The sequence below is a fragment of the Salvelinus alpinus genome, chromosome 1 (genome assembly GCF_045679555.1).
Source record: "Salvelinus alpinus chromosome 1, SLU_Salpinus.1, whole genome shotgun sequence".
Lineage (NCBI taxonomy): Eukaryota > Metazoa > Chordata > Actinopteri > Salmoniformes > Salmonidae > Salvelinus > Salvelinus alpinus.
The window spans coordinates 92,731,193-92,754,492 of record NC_092086.1 but is presented as its reverse complement, the minus strand read 5'-3'; the positions used below and the strand labels follow the sequence as shown (position 1 = coordinate 92,754,492).

At 40.8% G+C, this 23,300-nt stretch overlaps 1 protein-coding gene and 1 non-coding gene across 5 annotated transcripts in view; one reads left to right on the top strand and one right to left on the bottom strand.

The window, feature by feature from the left end:
- The window catches only part of LOC139534680 (teneurin-1-like), a 225,658-nt gene that overhangs the window by 124,907 nt on the left and 77,451 nt on the right, over positions 1-23,300 (top strand). For all 4 annotated transcript variants that reach the window (XM_071334069.1, XM_071334060.1, XM_071334050.1 and 1 more), the window contains exons 10-13: positions 2,804-2,998; positions 7,002-7,202; positions 10,943-11,128; positions 12,628-12,654. In XM_071334069.1, the coding sequence (XP_071190170.1) occupies positions 2,804-2,998; positions 7,002-7,202; positions 10,943-11,128; positions 12,628-12,654 (609 nt within the window). The remainder of the gene's footprint in view (positions 1-2,803; positions 2,999-7,001; positions 7,203-10,942; positions 11,129-12,627; positions 12,655-23,300) is intronic.
- On the bottom strand, positions 1,818-1,870 carry LOC139540216 (U7 small nuclear RNA). The gene has a single exon (XR_011668126.1). It is a non-coding gene; the product is annotated as a U7 small nuclear RNA (small nuclear RNA).

Genomic DNA, 23,300 nt, shown 5'->3' with positions numbered 1-23,300 from the left:
CAAAGGGTTCAAACTTCTTAGGGATAGCACCCTTTTTCAATTTTCACCTAAATGACATACCCAAATCTAACTGCCTGTAGCTCAGGCCCTGAAGCAAGGATATGGATATTCTTGGTACCATTTGAAAGGAAACACTTTGAAGTTTGTGGAAATGTGAATTGAATGTAGGAGAATATAACACAATAGATCTGGTAGAAGAAAATACAAAGAAAAAAACAACCGGTCGTTTTCTACCACCATATTTGAAATGCAAGAGAAAGGTCATAGTTATAGCCATGACTCTGGTTATAATTCCGATAGAGTCCACAAGATGGCAGTAGTGTATGTGCAAAGTTTCAGATGGATAACTTGAAAAATGAGTGAACAACAAGACTTTTAGTGTCAAGTCCCCATGTACATTTGGGCAAATCGTGAATGAGACATTCGCGTTCATATTCCATTTTTCTGCAAGACTATCGTCAAATCTGTATACTTGGACTTTGATTTAGCTTTCAAAGTATTAGTAGCCATATTATAAGTTCAACAACCAGTTTTCATAACTTCATAACTCTGAATATTCTTATACGTTGTGTCCAAAAGGAAAAGCATGCTGTCGCAAAAGGTTAGCGCCTACATTTTGCGACCGAGACGGGGTTTCTGGATACTCCCGTAAAGCCCAGCTCATTGGCTATCTAGCTAGCTTTGTTTGACCCCGAATGGTGCTTATTTGACAAAGATACAGTCCTTCAAGTGATGGCCCACCGCATCATCGGTGTGCCATCAAGGCATCGCTCTCTTACCAAATATGGTGTCCTATAGGATATACTACACCCCTAATTAAATAGTTACGTCTTGTTACCTTCTAGGATCTCTGAGGAATAAATACAAATGTGATTTGACTTGTTCAAACAATGTTTAGGTTGAGATTTTCACAGATTCCTTTCTTTGCAAATTGAACGAGTGGAAATACAAAATTGATCGCGTGTGCTATATGGACCTTTTTAGGATATTTTTTTTTTAAATATATAAGCAAATGACACTTCAGGTTATCTCTGGGACCCTTTGGATGATAAATCAGAGCAAGATTTCAGAATGTAAGTACACATTTCACCTTCAGAGGTGAATTTAACAAACCTATCGCGTTGAAAATAGTGTTTTGTTGTTAGGAGCTCTCATTAAACAATAGCATAGCATTTTTTCGCAGTAGTAGCTACTGTAAATTGGACAGTGCAGTTATATTAACAAGAATTTAAGTTTTCAGCCGATATAAGACACTTCTATGTACCGACATGTGTTGTTACTCTAAAATCTGCGATCTTGATATAACGCGCTGCATGATTTACAACTGTCCCGTTGACGGAACGCTGATCCTTTTGGCATGTGAACAAAGATCTCTATTGAATCCATACAGCACTGTACATTCTGCTCTGATGTGATGAGACCATGAGTCTCCATGCTGCAGCCTCTGAGACTCTGAGGCTCCGTTCTTCCTCATTTTGTAAATATACATTTTCATAGTAAGGCGCTGAGTTCCCACATGGAAAAATACTATAGTATACTATGGTATAAATACTATATTATTCACTGTAGTGTTTTTGCGGACTTTAATCCTACAGTACTACATTGAATTCTGTGGTATTTACTGTTAACAATAGTATAAATACTGTAGTAAACTAAAATCTATACTATAGCAATTACTGTAGTGTTTTTACAAATTGTAGGATACTGTAGTATTTACTGTAGTGGTTTTGCAGACTGTAATATATTGTGGTATTTTGTCAAGCAGTACTGTAGTATTTACTATAGTGTTTTTGTTGTATTATCTTTAACATAGAATTGGAGGCTTTCTTCTTGAGGAAACCTACTGGAGAAATAATAAAAGAGCACATTTTCCATAACCTGTAGGTAGATAGAACTGGGTTCTGAACAGATAGTTCAGAGCTTCTGCTCTTTTCTATAACCTGAAGGGAACACAATATATGCTCTATTCTTAGCGTGTAGGTTTCTCTCTTATGGGTGGCACAAATTAGGATATGGGGAGGGGAATGTGCAGGGTAAATGCAAATTAAATATTGTAGTAAATACTACAGTGTTTTTGCGGACATTACTGTAGTGTTGACTGAAGTGTTTTTTGGTTGAATAATACTGTAGTATTTACTATAGTATTCTACAGTATAGTACTGCACAACATTGTATAGTAAGTACTGCACATGATCGAGGGCTCCTACATTGTGTAGTATAGTATTCTACGGAATAATACAGTATACTACAGCATTCTATAGTAAGTACTGTAGTATTCTATAGTAAACTGTATTATGTTTTCATGTGGTACAGAGGGGCCTTGGGGAATAGAGGGGGGTGTTGGAGGGAGATACCGATGCTGCAGCGCCATGCCGCAGCTACTGGAGTTTAACTCAGGTGCCACTTAAGAAAAATTGAAATGCTTGAAAGATTAGGTGGATTTCACAGGAAGAGGGTTTGAGTAGGGGTGCGTGGCCTGCGCCCAGCGGAGGGGAGAGTACTTAAAGCACTACCATCAGGAGAGAGGATTAGGTGACTTCAGCTGCATGCTTATTAGGGAGATATTGGTGATGGGTGAAACCTGGTTAAAACTGGTATATGGCTCATGGGGAGATCGCCACTGGGGTCTCAGGTTGAGAGCTGACTAGTACCTTCTAGGGCTGAAATGACACAAACAGCTTCACAATTCACATCTTGGATAACAACCAGTTTTTAGTTAAGGTTTTGAATGATAACAAACCAAAGTATTTTCTTTCCACCACAGTATTTCTAAAGGGCTGCTGTACTGTCGTTTTTCTTCCAGACTCCTGTCCTGTCCTGTGCAGTGGCAATGGAGATTATGAGAAAGGTTACTGCCAGTGTCACCCGGGCTGGAAGGGCCCAGAGTGTGACATCCAGGAAGACCAGTGCATCGATCCCACCTGCTCCAACCACGGCACCTGTGTCAATGGCATCTGTATGTGCAGCCCTGCCTATAAGGGCAACAACTGTGAACAAGGCAAGGGTCCTATTCTAATAATAATCATTATCACTATTTACACAGGAATAGGGATAGACATAGGATACAGCTGCGTTTAGCCTAGCCAAGGGGGTTTGGTTTGGTGCATCCCTTATCCAAGAGTGCAACAACAGAAGCATGCCACATCATTTTTTTTTACCGGAAAAGCCACTCGTTGTTAGTTCAGGGCTCTTAGCCACTAACCAAACCAGTATTCTGTTTGTTGTTGGGTTTTGCACGCAGACACACACCAAACTGTCTGATAGATTGTCTGATTACTATTTAACCACAGCAACAATACATCCAGTATCCTCCTCTCACATCATTTTAATTATGGGGAGAGTTTTTGTTTGCAAAAACAGATTGATCCAATAGATTATCCTCTACACACACACACACATAGCCCCTCCCCGCTTTTCACGCACGTCATGAGGAATGCTTATACATGAAGCAGCCAAATCAATTGATTGTCCTAAGGTAGTTGTACCCAGTGGTAATTATTGGCTTTGTCTGAGATATCCGTGCTAGAGAATAACCTTGAGTCAATGAGCCTGTGACTAGGATCTAGCCTGCAAGCATTGTGGTAATTACTGTGGTTAACACTGCATAGATTTTTCTTTTTTCTTTTTTGTAGTGTGCATTAGTTGGGGGGGTGGGGTTGTTCTGAAGTGTATCACAACTAAATGTGATCAATTAGCTTCAGACATGGATTGAAGCTGTTTGTTGTTCAGTCTTTATGAGAATCATATGTGAAAGCTGCAGAGGTTTCAATGTTATTTTTTGTCGATGGACATGTTTTGCTCATGGTGCGATGGGTTCTCAGTAATAAACCATTCACTGCTTGGACACGCTGTTCTCGAAAGGTTGCACTGACACTGTTAGAATACACACCACAGAAGTACACAGACAATGTGTTAAATCAGCTAGATGTGATGGGGTGTTTTGTGTCAGTACCTACCCATAGAGGAAAGGTGTGATGGGGATGTTCTGTGTCAGTACATAGACAAACAAAATGTGTGATGGGTCTGCACTGAAAAAGACATCGCATAAAGCTTTTTTATTTTTTTATTATTTTCACTGCATTAGGGATAGCAGACACAGAGGTTTCAGCTTTGCAGCCTTCTTCAGTGTGTAGTACCTACCCATAGAGGAAAGGTGTGATGGGGATGTTTTGTGTCAGTACCTACCCATAGATTAATGGTGTGAGGGGGATGTTTTGTGTCACAACCTACCCTACCTCCCTATAGAGGAAAGGTGAGACGGGGATGTTTTGTGTCACAACCTACCCTACCTACCCATAGAGGAAAGGTGTGACTGGGATGTTTTGTGTCAGAACCTACCCAGAGAGGAAGGTTTGATGGGGATGCTTTGTGTTAGTACCTACCCAACCTATCCATATAGGAAAGGTGGGAGAGAGATATTTTGAGTCACGACCTACCCTACCTAACCATAGAGGAAAAGTGTAACAGGGATGTTTTGTGACCCTACCCATAGAGGAAAGGTGTAATGGGGATGGTTTGTGTCAGTTCCGACCCATAGAAGAAAGGTGTGACTGGGATGTTTTGTGTCAATGCGTACCCATATAGAAAAGGTGTGATGGAGAAGTTTTGTGTCAGTACCTACCCTACCAACCCACAGAGTAAAAAGGTGTGATGGTGATGTTTTGTGCCAGTACCTACCCATAGAGGGAAGGCAGGACTGGGATGTTTTTTGTCAGCACCTACCCAGACAGGAAAGGTGTGACTGGGAGGTTTTGTGTCAGCACCTACCCATGGAGGAAATGTGTGATGGGGATGTTTTGTGTCAGTAACTACCCATCGAGGAAAGTTGTGACAGGGATGTTTTGTTTCACTGCTACCTTACCTACCCATAGAGGAAAAGTGTGACAGGGATGTTTTTTGTCAGTACCTACCCATAGATTAAAGGCATGACAGGGATGTTTTGTGTCTATGCCTACCAATATAGGAAGGTGTGATGGGGATGTTTTGTGTCAGTAACTACCCAAAGGGAAGGTGTGTCAGAACCTACACATGGAGGAAAAGTGTGACTGGGATGTTTTGTTTCATAACCTACCCAACCTAACCATATAGGGATGGTGTGATGGGTATGTTTTGTGTCCCCAACTACCCGTAAAGGGAAACTGTGAGCTTTTTTTGTCACAACCTACCCATAGAGGAAAGTTGTGATGGGGATGTTTTGTGTCAGAACCTACACATGGAGGAAAGGTGTGACTGGGATGTTTTGTGTCAGAACCTGCCCATAGAGGAATGGTGTGATGGACATGTTTTGTGTTCCCACTTACCCATAAAGGGAAGGTGTGAGGGTTTTTTGTCTCACAACCTACCCATAGAGGAAAGGTGTGACAGGAATGTTTTTTGTCAGTACCTACCAATATAGGAAGGTGTGACGGGAATGCTTTGTGTCAGTACCTACCCTACCTACGCATATAGGAAAGATGTGATGGGGATGTTTTGTGTCAGTACCTACCCATAGGAAAGGTGTGACTGGGATGTTTTGTGTCAGTACCTACCCATAGGAAAGGTGTGACTGGGATGTTTTGTGTCAGAACCTACACATGGAGGCAAGGTGTGACTGGGATGTGTTGTGTCAGTGCCTGCCCATAGAGGAAAGGTGTGACGGAGGTATTTTGTGTAAGTACCTACCCTTAGAGGAAAGGTGTGACCGAGATGTTTTGTGTCAGTACCTACCCATAGAGGAAAGGTGTGACAGGAATGTTTTGTGTCAGTACCTACCCATAGAGGATAGGTGTGACTAGGATCTGTTGTGTCAGGGATGTTTTGTGCCCATGCCTACCAATATAGGAAGGTGTGATGGGGATGTTTTGTGTCAGAACCTACACATGGAGGAAAGGTGTGACTGGGATGTTTTGTGTCAGCACCTACCCATAAAGGGAAGCTGTGAGTTTTTTTTTGTCACAACCTACCCATAGAGGAAAGGTGTGATGGGGATGTTTTGTGTCAGTAACTACCCACAGGAAAGGTGTGACAGGGATGTTTTGTGTCAGAACCTACCCATAGAGGAAAGGTGTGATGGGGATGTTTTGTGTCACGACCTACCCTACTTACCCATAGAGGAAAGGTGTGACGGGGATATTTTGTTTCAGAACCTACCCATAGAGGAAAGGTGTGACGGGGATGTTTTGTGTCCCTTCCTGCCCATTGAGGAAAGGTGTGACGGGAATGTTTTGTTTCAGAACCTACCCATAGACGAAAGGTGTGACGAGGATGTTTTGTTTCCCTACCCATAGAGGAAAGGTGTGATGGGGATGTTTTTTGTCAGTACCGACCCTACCTACCCATAGAGGAAAGGTGTGACGGGGATGGTTTGTGTCAGTACCTGCCCATAGAAGGAAGGTGTGATGGGGATGTTTTGTGTCAGTACCTATCCTACCTACCCATAGAGGAAAGGTGTTTCAGAAATGTTTTGTTTCAGAGCCTACCCATAGAGGAATGGTGTGACTAGGATGTTTTGTGTCAGTACCTACCGTTGAAGGAAAGGTGTGATGGGGATGTTTTGTGTCCCTACCTACCCGTAGAGGAAAGGTGTGACAGGGATGTTTTGTGTCAGTACCTACCCGTAGAGGAAAGGTGTGATGGGGATGTTTTGTGTCACCACCTACCCATAGAGGAAAGGTGTGATGGGGATATTTTGTGTCATTACCTACCCATAGAGGAAAGGTGTGATGGGGATGTTTTGTGGCAGTACCTACCCGTAGAAGAATGGTGTGAATAGGATGTTTTATGTCAGAACCTACCCATAGAGGAAAGATGTGATCGGGATGTTTTGTGTCAGTACCTACTCATAGAAGAAAGGAAATCCAGAAGAAAAAAATATTCAAACAATATACACATGTTCAGGGATGTGAAATATTTACTCTTTCTCTCTCTCTCGCTACTCTCTCTTGCTCTCTTTTTCACTCTCTCACGCTCCCTCCCTCCATCCATCCCCCCCCTCTCTCACTTCCCTTTTTATGCATGGCCAGTGGACTGCCTGGACCCTCAGTGTTCTGGCCATGGTGTTTGTGTGAAGGGGGAGTGCCTGTGTTCACCGGGGTGGGGAGGCCCAGACTGTGAGAGTCCCCTGCCAGCGTGCCAGGAGCAGTGTTCAGGCCATGGGAACTACCTGCCAGATTCTGGCACCTGTACCTGTGATTCTAGCTGGACAGGCTCCGACTGCTCCACCGGTGAGTACAAGAACCATGACGTACACTACCGTTCAAAAGTTTATGGTCACTTAGAAATGTCCTTGTTTTTGAAAGAAAAGCTCATTTTTTGTCCATTAAAATAACATCAAATTGATCAGAAATACAGTGTAGACATAGTTTATGTTGTAAAAGACTATTGTAGCTGGAAACGGACGATTTTTATTGGAATATCTACATACGCGTACTGAGGCCCATTATCAGCAACCATCACTCCTGTGTTCCAATGGCACTTTTTGTTAGCTAATCCAAGTTTATCATTTTAAAGTGCTAATTGATCATTAGAAAACCCTTTTGCAATTATGTTAGCAGAGCTGAAAACTGTTGTCTTGATTAAAGAAGCAATAAAACTGTCCTTCTTTAGACTAGTTGAGTATCTGGAGCATCAGCATTTGTGGGTTCAATTACAGGCACAAAATGGCCAGAAACAAATAACTTTCTTCTGAAACTCGTCAGTCTAGTCTTGTTCTGAGAAATGAAGGCTATTCCATGCGAGAAATTGCCAAGAAACTGAAGATCTCGTACAACGCTGTTTACTACTCCCTTCATAGAACAGCGCAAACTGTCTCCAACCAGAATAGAAAAAGGAGTGGGAGACCCCGGTGCACAACTGAGCAAGAGGACAGGAGTGATGGAACACAGGAGTGATGGTTGTTGATAATGGGCCTCTGCCTATGTAGATATTCCATTAAAAATCATCCGTTTCCAGCTACAATAGTAATTTACAACATTAACAATGTCTACACTTTATTTCTGATCAATTTGATGTTATTTTAATGAACAAAAAAATGTGCTTTTCTTTCAAAAACATGAACATTTCTAAGTGACCCCAAACTTTTGAATGTTAGTGTACACACAACTTACGTACACGCAGAGCCATGTATAGGGATGAATATATAGAAATGTCTCTATCGATATACTGTGAGGTTATTCCTACATACAGATACACACACTTGAATACAGTGCTTTCAGACTCTAACTGCACATAAACAATTCACATCCTTAGAAAGGACTTTAGTGACTTGTGAACGGAGTTGGAAAGTCCATTCCCAGACTCTTAGAGGGGAGCCTTTGGAGATTAATCACATCCTTAACCTCCCATAAAAGGTTTAAATGTAGTCAAGCCGCTACTGTTGGTTTCTGTCTGGCTGTGATTTAGATTACGTTTTCTGTACATGACGCTAACTTTTGGTCTTACCTTTGGCCAGGGTCTGTGTTACTCAGTCAATGTGTTTTTCTGCTTGTAATCTGCCAGCTCCTAGCAGAAGCAGAACTTCACACACCCAGCAGTCTATCAGACAACTGAGCAATCATTTCTCTGACATGCTGTGTGTAAATTAGACTACGCACCATGGCTGCCATCTAAGCCACTTCTTGTTTCTTTATCAATACTTGCATATCTTTTGGTGGGAGTCATGAAATTGATGCATTCTAATGCTAGTTTATAAATTCTTCCTTTTTTAATATGCCTCCTCCAGGGAACAATAATGCCATGGTTAGGATTCATCCCGAGATATGCTCATTTGTACAATTTTAATCTGTTATTTTTAGCATAGTGTTGGTGTTATCTTTTCATCAGATTTTCGTATTTGAATTTAGGTCACCTTTCTGGCTGTTTATACAGAACAAATTAAAGTTATCTTCACTGCACTCACTTGTTAGTACACTGCGACACTTGAAAAAGTAGAAAATGTCTATGCATTTAATTTCAGTCTGTCTCTTGTTGAATTCGTTGCAAACAGCTGTCTCTTACTGAAATGTTTAATTAATTTGTTTGAGTCAGAGGACATTGATAATGAGGGTTGCCACCAATGACTATGGTTCTTACTGATAAGCAAACAGCGTTGACACAGTGGTTGTAGGAACATCTCAGAGAAGCTGTGTGAGCCTTGAAGAAAATCACATGATTTCACATGAAATTTCACATGTGAAAACATGTGTTTTTGGAATACTTCACGTGATCACGTTTTCACATATGTAGTTTCATGTTATCATATTAATTTCACACAAGATCACGTGATCAAATGAAAACATGTGTTTTTGGAATACTTCACGTGATCACGTTTTCACATATGTAGTTTCATGTTATCATATTAATTTCACACAAGATCACGTGATCACATGAAAACATGCGTTTTTTTCCATAAGGGAGATGATGCTGGATATTCGTCTGTATAGTTTGTCATCTTTGTCTGAAAGTTGTTATTTTTGTTTTGTTCAGCCAGTGCTACAGATGTAGATCTCATGTAGCAGCCAGATCACAAAGGAGATCAAATTCTTCAGTAGCCCAGGGCCAGGTTTACAGATTAGCTGCCTGCTGCTATAGCTGCCACACAACACAACAACACACTAACACACACCCTACTGCTGGTGTCCCCGCTTATGGAGAGGGATGGAAACCGTGCCAACAATATTATGGAAGCATCCATCCTTTAGAATATAGGGTGCCTGTCATATACATTTTTGCTCATCTTCATATTATTAATGGTTCTCTTCCTTGAGTCAAGTAGTGCTACATGCCAAGCCTTTATTAAAGTTGGGTGAAAAACCTGAGAGGTGGGCTGCATATTAAGATATTCCTCAAAAGGCAAAGTAATCCCTCATTCTTCATTATTTTTCCTATCAATTGTGTTTTCAGTGATGGCCAAAGGGGAAAACAGCTCATGTGGAGGCTATTTCACTTTCCAATGAATTGAATCTTGGAGCATTGTGGTGCCTCGGTTTCCGTAACCATGAAAGAATTGTGCATTCACTCAACCCACACTTTTTTCCAGCCTTCCAAAGCAAAGTTCAGGTTTTCTATCCAAAAGTGAAAATTGATTTTATGTTCACTCAAGTGTATGTAGAATTACTTGTAATGTTGACTGTGTGTGACTGCACTGACAATTTCATTACTATAGAGTAGACATACTGTAACCTCACTGTAAGACAGTGAATTATATCTATCAATGTGCAGTATATGGTTTTTAAAACAGAAATATAAAGGCATTGAAGATAATGCCAACGTTCAACCGTTATTATTAAATCGTTTTAGATGGCAAACATGTTGAATTCTATTGCAAGCAGATGCATAGAGGAAATGGATTAAATGTCATATGCTTAATGGTAGAAAAATCGAGATTAATAAAATGCAAATTGAGTTGTTATGGCATGATTAAATATGATGTATATTTAAATGGGAATGCCTTTTCCATGTGTGGGGATAAGTGGCCTTTCTGCGCCAGCAGCTCTTTCTTCTCCCTGTTGATTGGCTACTTGCTGATAGGATGGACAGTACTCTCCATATTCTGCTGAAATTATTCATTGAATACCATTAAACTTCTAAAACTTTAAGCATTGAATGTATTATAACTGCACCTGCAGCACTCTACATAGAAATATTGCCTGTTCTGTATTATAACAAACATTTTCCAATTCCTATTCAAAGTTTCAAATCATGAGTATGTAGAGTAGAGATACCATTAGAATAAAAATGGTAATGGGTTTTCATTATATTTTTTTAATATATTCATTTTTTTGTTATATTAGATGAACTAGCAAGACAAGATGAGTGCAGAAATGAGTCTAGGATCCTGAATTAATTCATAGGAAATGGTCACGTGTATTTTGGGAGCAATGATGCAGCTGACCTTTGACATGTCCATCCGGCCAATGTGGAGGTGTACTGTCTGTTGCCAAGTGCAGTAAGACCCCTGCCGGTCTCTCTCTCTGTCCGTGTGCAGAGGTGTGTCCGGTGCCCTGCAGTGCCCACAGTGTGTGTGTGGGAGGGAAGTGCCAGTGTGAGGAGGGCTGGGAGGGGCCAGGCTGTGACCTGCAGGCCTGCCACCCCCGCTGCCAGGAACATGGCCAGTGTAAGAACGGACAGTGTGAGTGCCACCCCGGCTGGGAGGGAGAACACTGCAGCATCGGTGAGTCTCGCCCCCGCCCCCCTCGGACTAACACTACCACAGGAGGTTAATACACAGAGCATGTAACGTGACTCTAGTAGCTATTGTTCTGTTTAGAGGCATAGGGGCTGATTTACTGTACCTAGGTTTTAACATGTTGTGGCCTTAGGACTATAAGGTTCTATATGTAAAGCATAGTTCTGAGATATTGAGAATCAAAATCTCAGAACAGTTTTGTAGTGAATTCTGATTGCATAACCCATTAAGGCCCTCAACGTAACGGTACCTAAAGTGCAGAATATCAAAATCCTGAGACATTTGTAAATCTTTTTTTTTTAGGGGGTGCCATCGCAGATAGAACCTTATGGCTGAGTCCAGATTGACCTTCCGTCTGTATTTGTTCTGTCTTGTGATTGGATTGCAGATAGAGCCTTATAGCGCCAAGTTCAAATGGGTTTATGCAGATAGAACTTTCTAGTTTTTTATTTTCTTCATCCAAAATGTATTTAAAAAAAAATCTAACTTCGCAGACATATGAAGAACCATCTAAAGATCAATTATATGTGATGAACAAATGTTTGACAAAAATGTCAGAGTGAACATTGTAGTCCCGAGGTCGTAATGTCTTAATCTGGGTCACGCTTTACTAATGTTTGTTTTTTTGTACTAATGAAAGATGTGCGAACCACTGATTTTTGCAGATACAAATCAACGAATATGTAATCCATGTGCGTGCATATCACCACACATGTTAAATACAGTAGCAGTTTAGCAGACCATTCCCAGCCAATCATCCATCTGCTGTATAATATAGACTTGCAGTTGTCAGATGGAACCCATGAGTCCTTCTTGCTTGGTCCTTCACTCAGTCTGCTAGAAGAGAACAGATGAAACACTGGTACCAAACCTTTAGAGGGAGGGTAACATGTTACCATGTGTCTTAGAGCCACTGGCTGGGGTTCAAGTGATGTCAGTGGCCTGCCTGCCTGTCAGTTATACCATTTATCCACTTCATTGCCGTTATTTGAGAATGAAAACTCAGAGTCACAATGGAACTGTTGGTTGCCGCCAGGCAAATTTTCCATCAGCCATGCCCTCCTCCCTAGAGTGGAGGCATTTTTCTTTCTCTTGCAACTGAATAATTTGCTCACCAAGTTCGAACGCACTCAATTAATGTGGATACACCTTGATAGAACACTGTAGTTTGTCATCTGGGACTAATGGAATTGGGTTTTGCCAAGTGACTGAAAAGCACATTTTGTAAAAGAACCAGAAAACTTCAGAAATGCAAGAAAACACTCCTTTGAAATCCTTCTTCTTGTCTTTAGAGATGGGGAATTGGAGATGGGCTTTGTGTCTCTGTGGATGTGTGAATCAAACCATAAAGCTTAGCTCCTGGCACATTAATAGGCTGTAATTATCTCTTCATGTGCCCTGGTGCTAGCATATATCTTTGAGGCTCAGTAATCTAATCTCAAACACTTTTTTCTTTCTTCCTTTTATCTTCATGTGGTATATAGCGTATTACCTGGATCTCGTTGTTAAAGGTAAGATGCGCTCTCATTCTTTAGGATTGAATTGTTTCATAGCAGCAGGGGTTTTAAGAGGTATTCCTGCAGTACCACCAAAGCACATTTATTGAGATGTTAATTAATTCTAAGGAGAAAGTACAATGCCCAAAGCAATGGCAGAACATTCACTATATTCAATTTATGTAAGATAGAATATAACAAAATACACTCCCCTATGTATTTATTTGGACAGTGAAGTTAAAACTTTTCATTTGGCTCTATACTCCAGAATTTTGTGTTTGAGGTCAAATGTACAGAATGTAACCTTTTATTTGAGGGTATTTTGAGAATATCTATTTTACCGTTTAGAAATGAAAGCACTTTACGTATGTAGTCCCCCCATTTAATGATGTCATAAGTATTAGGACAAATTCACTTATAGTGTATACATTTACTAAAACGTTTAGTATTTGGTCCCATATTGCTAGTACACCATGACTACATCAAGCTTGTGACTACACACTTCTTTCATGCATTTGCAGTTTTGGTTGTGTTTTGGATTATGTGGTGCCAATAGAAATTAATGGTAAATAATGTGTGGTTCCATTTTAGAGTCACTTTTATTGTAAATAAGAATATAATATGTTTCTGAACACTTCATTAATGTAGATGCTACTATGATTACGGATATTCATGAATGAATCGTGAATAATGATGAGTGAGAAAGGCATAAATATCATACCCCCCAAAAATGCTAACCTCCCTTGTTATTGGTAACAGTGAGAGGTTAGCATGTTTTGGGGGCTTGATCTTTAACCCTAGTAGTCCTGAGACACCAGCAAAAATCGGCTTTTCATTTATCTGACTTTCATTTATCTGCATGTCCAGCCCTTATATTTAGCTTCACAATGAAGTGTTTTACCATTTTCTTTTCAGGACAATTTGACATAAACAGTTGCATTCTTGAGTTTTATTGACCAAAAAAAACTCTGCCAGAGCAAAAAACGGATAAAAATGAATTGATATGAATGCTGTAAAAACAGAAATTGTTTGCTTAGTGGGAAATTAATATCCAACTAGTCAATGACAACTGTGTGGAATTTGTGGCAGCAACTATGTGAGCTTATTACAGTATTATAGACACCATGTCCTGGGATTTCCTATGATCTTCTACGTAAATTAACCCCTTACCTTCTAACAACTCTTGTTACCTTCTAACAACTCGGCACAAAGTTCTGTACCCAATCTTCAAGGAGAATAGATTAAAAGGGCAGCATGTAGCTCTCGTAGTCGACAAACTGTATATTGCTAGCCATAGTAGGGATTGAAATAATATTTTATTTTTTTAAGTAGAAAAGCAATAAAATTAAACAATTGTTAAATAAACTACAACTACACTATAGCATTCAAGATAGGGAATGTTGTAAAATAATTATTTAACTATTTTAGAAATGGATAAGGCGGCATCTAATTTATTTATTTTTTGTCAACTGTCCCCAACCCTATACCCTAGACACCCACCTGAGCGACCCATACACTAAAGAGAAGTCCTTATCTGTTTTATGAGCTTACTGTAAGTTGCCTATATGCAGCCAAAACAGAAAAAGGAATGTGGACAAAGACCTACTGGAGCAGCACAGAGCCCTCAAGATTCTGAGCCTGCCTGGCAGGGTTGGTCCTACAAAGCCAGAGCCCCCTGATGGGAGAGCATAATATACAAGGAAATTCTCAAAGCTACTAATGAGAACCTTGACGACCTTGTATCGAGCTGGTGGGGATTCCGGTGGGGTACCCCCACCCTGGCAGTGGCTGTGCTGGCAACACTGGCTGCAGTAACCAATGGGGAGGGGGTCACACTCGGACAATCAGACAGGGGGCATATTATTGTGACCATGGTGGCACAAATAATCAAAGGTCTGACTGCACAGAGATGCTTGGGGAAATGGTCACAACGGGGGAACAGTGTGAATGTGTTTCAAGGGAAGGGGGTGTATCTGATCTCCATCACCTAGGACTTGACAATGGTTAATCAAATCTCCCAATTTTTGCAAATTTTGGTCAATGTTGCATGCTTTCTCAAACACTTGTAACTGTATATGCATTCGTAAATCAAGTCTTGAGTTGGGCTAGGAGATAAGGATGTTAGGAACAATATAGGATGAATCACAATGATTGTTTGCTAAAATAATAATTGCTTGACTAAAATGTAATGCAATGGCAATCCTGGTTATAGGTAATAATCTTTTGCATGAACTGTCAACATTATTACACATATTAATTGTTAATGATGGAAATTAAGATACGGCAGATTTTTGAATATATATCGTTTTTTGATAGCTATATATAAAGCAAATTGAGGTGAGAGCATTGGAAATGCTTTAAGCGGTTGATCTGCTTCTGTTCTGTGGGTGGCACTGTGTGCTCTTTTCGAAGGATGGGCCCTGACCTCTCAGGGGGCCTAGGGATCCGGGAGGACGGCGGTGGCCTGCCGGTCACTTAGATGACATCCCAACTTGGGATGGGGAGGGGCTTTAGCAGGTGGAATAGTGGAGAAGAACAATTGGAGGGCTACTTAGTAGCAATGCTACACCAGAAGTACATGATACACCAGAAGTACATTCATTTCCAATGGAAGGCTGCGTTTGCCTTGCAGCATTGCGTTGCAGAGGCAGTTGCAGTACGTTCTGTGTGGTGCATACTTGGATTTATCGAACTTATGCATCAAATTGTATGCGTAGACTTGACAGAAAGTAGCAAAATGTGAATGTTGAATTTTTGTTGCACACATATCCAGTAAAAAAATGTGGGATAACATAATAAAAACAGTTTGACTGGAGAATTTCTTTTTTTTAAAGTATTTATTTATTTACCAAGTATATTATTTATTCGATGACATCCACAAATTAATTGTGGGAGCCTATAATATAATTTCCCTCCAAAATGCAGTTTTGGATTAAAATGCAATAATAAATAGTCAAGATAGCAGAGTAGGCTCTTTCAACAATGAGACCAACGTTGAGGAAGGTGGTCTTGATCGTGCTGTTGGGCCGGGACCAGCCCCGCCGAAAGCGCAGGTCTGTGTGGGTTCAGAGATGGTTAAAGTCCCGAAAGCAGCCAGGGGAGTTCCACCGTCTCATTCAAGAGCTTCGACTGTTCGGAGAGGAATTCCGAAGTTACTTTCATCTGGACTGAAGCCAGTTCGAGCACCTGCTCCAGATGGTTGGAGCCAGGATCGCCCGGATGGATACCAACTACCGGGAATCCATCAGCCCAGTTGAACGCCTGGCGATTTGCCTCCGGTAAGCTACCTTCTAGTACATTTTTAAAGCCTTTGATACCATAATTGACTGATATTTGATACATTTTTTTATGTGCAACCTAGCTAGCTAAATGGCTCTGTAGTTAATAGTCCCTATTTGACATCCGATGTACTTTTACAGAATGTTCATTAGAACTATAACTTTTCCCAAAGTTGGTTTATAATCCTTTTTTAATTATGCAATGTTACCAAATGAAAAGAAAGTTGAGGTGCCTTCTGCCCTAATGAAGGTAGGCTAGTCTTCTCCAGGATCCATTGTTGTTCAAGACAGTTACAGTCATTCATTACATTCTTATTGGACTCACATACACTCTTAGAGAAAAAGGTTCCAAACGTGTCCTTCTGCTTTCCCCATAGGATAACCCTTTTTGGTTCCAGGTATAACCCTTTGGGGAAAAGGTTATACATGGAATCCAATAGAGTTGTACTTGGAACCAAAAGAGTTCTACCTGGAACCAAAAAGGGTACTACCTGGAACCAAAAAGGGTTCTTCAAAGGGTTCTCCTATGGGGACAGCCAGAGAACCCTTTTAAGTAGATAGTACCATTCTTTCTAAGAGTAGAGTTGGCCTGGGCTACAGTTTATTGATAAAGTCATAGACTGAATTGTACTGTTTCAATGTATTGTTAATGATGGTTGATTATTACAATATAATTAGTAGAGCATAATAAACAGTAATGAGGTAGCTATATGAGTAGATATAATATGTGGGTGGAATTGAAGTTACACACAATATTGATAATTATTTTAGAATTATATTTCAGATTCTTGGTGACAGGGGACACCTACAGGACCATCGGATTCAGCTTCCGAGTTGGACGGTCCACGGTGGCAGGCATTGTCCCCTCTGTGGCACAAGCCATTTGGGACTGTCTGGTTGGTGAATACATGCCAGTCCCCAAGGAGGAAGACTGGAGGGCCATCGTTGCCGAGTTCCCGGAGAGGTGGAATTTCCCCAACTGTCTTGGCTCCATTGACGGGAAACATATAGTAATCCAGGCTCCACCATGCTCGTGTTCACAATTCTCCAACTACAAGGGTACATATTCATTTGTACTCTTGGCTGTAGTAGATGCCATCTATTGTTTCCGTGTTGTCGATGTTGGTGCTTAGGGCAAGGGAAGTGATGGCGGACCTTCTGGGATTCTGCCTTCGGCCAGGCACTTCAGGATGGCACCCTGGAGATTCCACCACCTGCATCACTCCCTGGGGCTGAAGACCTGGGACCTGTTCCCCACGTCTTCGTCGGTGACGAGGCCTTCCCTTTGAGACCCAACCTTATGAGGCCCTACGCTGGACGCCAGCTTCCATTGCCAAGGCCTGTAAGGATCTTTAACAAACGACTGTCCAGGGCAAGTTTAGTTGTTGAATGCGTCTTTGGGATTCTGGCAGCCCGGTGGAGAATGTATTGGAGAGTGCTTGGTCTCAGCCCCTCAAATGTCGATGCCTGCGTGAAGGCCACATGTGTTCTCCACAACTACCTGCGGAGGTCATTCCAGGAGCCGCTCCGGGTTTAGATGGGCACGCCAAATGGTCACCTACCTGATGTCACCAGGGCAGGTGCCAACAACGCCCCCAGACAGGCACTCCAGGTGAGGGAGAAGCTGACCACCTACTTCTCATCGCCAGCAGGTGAAGTCCCATGTCAGCAGCGTGGAGTGAAACAGCTCTTTTAAGAGCCTCCTAACACCAAGGTTATTTTAAGAACCATCCACCATTATCCATAAAATAGCATTTTTTCCCCAGATTATTTTATGTATCGTTGTCTCTCTTCATTTGGAAGTTATATTTAAGTGAAATTTGGGAGTAAAGACCACACCTTTACCCCTTCCCTCTCCCATTAACATCAGTATTATACACACCTGGCATGGTACATCAGGTGAGCATGAGCACTAATTAAAGTTATACGACATACAGTTAGTATGATAACAAAGGGAAAGGGTAACCTAGGGTCCATACAAATAGTACAGTTTACTGCCATGTTCACTGGTCTGACAAAATACAGGTGGGAAAAAAACGAATTAGGAAGAGAATGTTTTTACTTTCATCTTGTTTTAGATCTGCAAAGGTATAGGGAAGAAATAAGCAGATTAAGTCTAAATGAGATATTAATAAACAAATGAAACAACTGACTATGAAAACATTATAATTTAATAAGTATTCAAGTACAGGAAAGAACATGACAGGTATGTGTGTTGTAAAAATGTTAAAAATATATATATATTGAAAGAGGTGTGTGTGTGTGTGTGTGTGTGTGTGTGTGTGTGTGTGTGTGTGTGTGTGTGTGTGTGTGTGTGTGTGTGTGTGTGTGTGTGTGTGTGTGTGTGTGTGTGTGTGTGTGTGTGTGTGTGTGTACCTGCGTGTAAAAATAAAAAAATCTATGTGTAACCTGTAATCTGTAAGAGAACAACAAGAGCATGTATTTTTGGCACAACTGCAGACAGATACAGGGACTACTCATAAAGCCTAGACGTAGTAGGGGAACTTCAGACATGGCCATAAAGAGAGAGAGGGCAGGGCACTGGAGATCTGAGGTACAGAGAGGAGTGAAGGAGAGGTGTGTGTGTCTCTCTGTCTCTGAAAAAAACAAAATAATGTGTAGCCATAACTCAGCTAAACAAACAAATGGCCCCTGGACGTCATGGACCAGTCGATGGAACATAACTTCACAAAAAGTTTCAACACCCTGGTTTTCAAGTGGTTTTAAATTAAATAAATATGTTCACCTTTAGTCTTGTAAGAGACCAACAAGAGCATCTGTGAATTCTCTGGTGTATGAGTTTCAATTCTGTCAATTCAGAAATCTGACTGAATGTAAATGGAACTGACGTGTGTGAAAATAAAGGTACAATGAGGGAGGTCAAAACAACACCCAGACAACTCCTCTTCCTGTCCTTCCTGTCCTCTTCCTGTCCTTCCTGTGAGCCGATCGGCTAAATTGACCTCATCTCTGGAAGGGAAGAGAAAAACAACACATACAAGCTTCACATAATATAACACCATAAAAGGTGAGATTTATGTTTACTAAATACTGCTTGTATAGTGTAGTTAGTGGCATAAATATTGGAACAATGTGGTAAAGTTGGTAATTCCTGCTGTTTACTCATGGAATTTGTATGTCAGATCAAAAGATGAATATGGCAGTCAAATATTTAGACAGCAAACTGTTGTTTTAGGATATTTTCTAACCCAGAAACAACAGCTATACATTTGCCTCATATTAATCCTTTGATCTGAAATACCAATTAGCCTATATGAGTATACTGTAAAAATGACCTACTTTACTTCACTGTCGCAACACTTATGACACTACCTGTGATATGGAGAGAGAAAAAACGTACCATTGAACTCGGCTTTGAAAAGCAGCTGATACATTTTAACCTTGACTGCTGCTTTTCTTTGCTGAGGCAGCCTCTTCAGTGTTGGCACCAGGCTCATGGCAAAGAGGGTCTCTTCATCCTCCTTCCTGTGAGCATCAGGTTGGGCTGCATCCCTCTCGACGGCTTGGAGGAGCCTCTGCTGAAATGAGTTGAGTGGATCTGGGGGCTGGTACCTCCGATGACGCCTGGTGTGATGTTGTTCCTCTTCGTTTCTCTCTGTTTCTCTCCTCGTTTGTCTCCACGGCCACATCCTGTTCAACGAGGTCCTCAGTGGTCACTTCCGTGAGGATCATAATAATCTCAGGTGGTCCTAGATCCAGAGGTGCTTCCTCCATTTCGTCATCTTCCATGGCTGCACCGGTGGTGGTCATACTTGTGGATGATGTAGACGTTGTAGAGGGTCTCGCTGCACCGGTGGTGGTCGCAATAGTACAAAGACATAGAGGGTCTCGCTGCACCAGTGGAGGCAATGGTCCCACTTGTAGATGACGTTGAGGGTCTTGATGCACCTGTGGCGACAACACTTGTGGATGACGTAGTGGAGGGTCTGGCTGTAAAATTGCCATTTGTTGCCCTAGGCACAATAAATGGATCCAGAAAAGAAAGATTGTGGCAGAGGCCTGAAGCTGCTGACCCAGACCTCTTCTTCTCTTTCTCTGCCCTTCTCTCTCTCTGATACCTGTCCCTGAGTCCTCTCTACTTCCTCCTACAGTCTCCTTCTACATAGACATGAACATGATAAGCCAAACCATTACCTAGCATAACTATAGTTATTAGATAGCTATCATGGACATGTTACCTACTGTACACACAGACACACACGGTTATTTGACCAAATTATCAGGGGTACAGTAGTATCTACCATTTCTATTACTATTTATCTGACATACACACTCACACTCTTTCAAACATGATTATTTGGGCAAGTTATCAGGGGTAGTAACTAGCATAATTTATATTACAATTTTTTTCACACACACGCACACACACACACACAGCTCATTGGCTAGGTTAGCTAGCTAACTAGCCACGTCTAGCACAAGCTCACTACTAAACTGACCTGGCAATCCTACTATTGTGGACACTTGTCTCCAAGCAGCATTTTTTGTGTTCATGTCCCTGTAGCTGTCAGCAGTTGTGTCAAAAAGACACGGTTTTGAGGATACTGTGAAAATGATTCTCTCCTCCATGTGTCCAACCGCATGCAACCATCTGCACAAGATACCTGCATCAGTATTGTTGCCTAGCTGTGCAAAATGTTATGCAGCAGTGATGCAATGACACAGTTGGTGTGTTCGATGAGTTAGAGCCAATCAGTTAGTTGTGTTGTGACAAGGTAGGGGTGGTATACAGAAGATAGCCCTATTTGGTAAAATACCAAGTCCATATTATGGCAAGAACACCTCAAATAAGCATCATTACTTTAAGACATGAAGGTCAGTCAATCCGGAAAATTTCAAGAACTTTGAACGTTTTTTCAAATGCAGTCGCAAAAACCATCAAGCTCTATGATGAAACTGGCTCTCATGATGATTGCCACAGGAAAGGAAGACCCAGAGTTACCTCTCCTGCAGAGGATAAGTTCATTAGAGTTACCAGTCTCATACACATCACAACATCAACTGTTCAGAGGAGACTACATGAATCAGGCCTTGATGGTCAAATTGCTGCAAAGAAACCATTACTATAGGACACCAATAAGAAGAAGAGACTTGCTTGGGCCAAGAAACATGAGCAATGGACATTAGACTGGTGGAAATCTGTCTTTGGCCTGATGAGTCCAAATTTTAGATTTTTGGTTCCAATCTCTGTGTCTTTGTGAGATGCAGAGTAGGTGAACAGATGATCTCTGCATGTGTGGTTCCCACTGTGAAGCATGGAGGAGGAGGTGTGATGGTGTGGGGGTGCATTGCTAGTGACACTGTCTGTGATTTATTTAGAATGGCTACCACAGCATTCTTCATCGATACACCATCCTATCTGGTTTGCGCTTAGTGGGACTATCATTTGTTTTTCAATAGGACAATGACCCAACACACCTCCAGGGTGTGTAAGGGCTATTTGACCAAGAAGGAGAGTGATGGAGTGCTGCATCAGATGACCTGGCCTCCACAATCACCCGACCTCAACCCAATTGAGATGGTTTGGGATGAGTTGGACCGCAGAGTGAAGGAAAAGCGGCCAACAAGTGCTCAGAATATGTGGGAACTCCTTCAAGACTGTTAGAAAAGCATTCCAGGTGAAGCTGGCTGAGAGAATGCCAAGAGTGTGCAAAGCTGTCATCAAGGCAAAAGGTGGCTACTTTGAAGAATCTCAAATATAAAATATTTTGGTTACTACATGATTCCATATGTGTTATTTATTCTACAACATAGAAAATAGTACAAATAAAGAAAAACCCTTGAATGAGTAGATGTGTCCAAACTGTTGACTAGTACGCTATATTATGTCAATAGATTTGAAACGTGTATCTCATTATGGTAATTGGTGAAAAAGGTATAACCAGTTTGTAATGGTTTAGCAGATAATAAGAAAATATTAACAATATTTACCTGGCTTAAAGAGAAGGAATATAATATCTATTGTTTACAGGAAACTCATTCAACAATTTTAGATGAAGTTGTGTGGGAAAAGGACTGGGGGAGGGGCAAATTATGCTTCTCCCATGGGCAAAGAAACTCAAAAGGGGTGATGATATTAATTAACTGTAATTTTGATCCGAATGTGCAAATTTTACAAACAGATCTGCAAGGTAGATGGATGATATTAAATATGTTATTGGATATGGCTCATTAACCTTTACTGACCAATAATGATGATCCACATTTCTTTGAAAATACATATACTGAATTATCAGTATCAACTATCACCCTCATGCTCTTAAGGAAATCACGAATGTCATGGATATATTGTAACTAGTGGATATATGGAGGCTTAAATATCCTGACCTAGTGAGATATACATGACGGAGGCTCAATCAAGCTAGTCGTCTTGACTACTTTCTTATGGCATTCTCGTTGGCACCAAAAGGTTTAAAAAGTGTTGACAGGTGACAGAATGCAGTCGTACCATCAGATAATTGGCATATACATTACTCTAACTGAATTTAATCAAAGCCTATTGGATGATAACTTGTTTTTAACTAGGACAGAGGAATTTATAATTGAATTTTTCCGACATAACATAGGTACAGCAGATCCCCTTACTGTATGGGACACTTTTAATGTGCCTTTAGAGCCCATGCAATTTAGTACTCAGCTCTAAAACAAAAGCAATTTAGGTTCAAATAATCCATATTAACAAAGGAAATAGAAGGTCTGATAGAACAGATAGATAGCAATAAAACTGTACAGTTATTCTGAGCCTCTAAGGTACAGTTTTATTGCTATCTATCTGTTCTATCAGACCTTCTATTTCCTTTGTTAATATGGATTATTTGAACCTAAATTGCTTTTGTTTTAGAGCTGAGTACTAAATTGCATGGGCTCTAAAAGCACATTAAAAGAGATTCTTAGAAGAAAAACAAAAAAAATGGAGGAACTTATTCAAGAAAGATCAAGTGTAATATATTATAAAAATAAACCAAGCTAGATGAAATATGGGGGAAAATGCACCAAATTATTTTTAAATCTTCAACATAGAAATGCTACCAAAAATTATTTACTGAAACTTGTTACAAATGATAGAGTCACCCATGATTCACCAAATTATATTTTGAAAGAGGAAGCAAAATACTTTAAGCATATGTTTTTGTTTCAGTGTCCTCTATCTCCTCTAACCGAAGCTAATTGTATGGATTTTTTTAAATTAATAATGTAAAATGAACAGCTGTACAGAAAGACTCATGTGAAGGCGAAATTACAGAGGAGGTATTTCTTGATTCAATTAAAGCCTTTAAGTCCGGGAAAATTCCAGGGCTGGATGGCATACCAGTTACGATATACCAAACTTTTTTAGATATACTCAGAGGACCGTTATTAGCA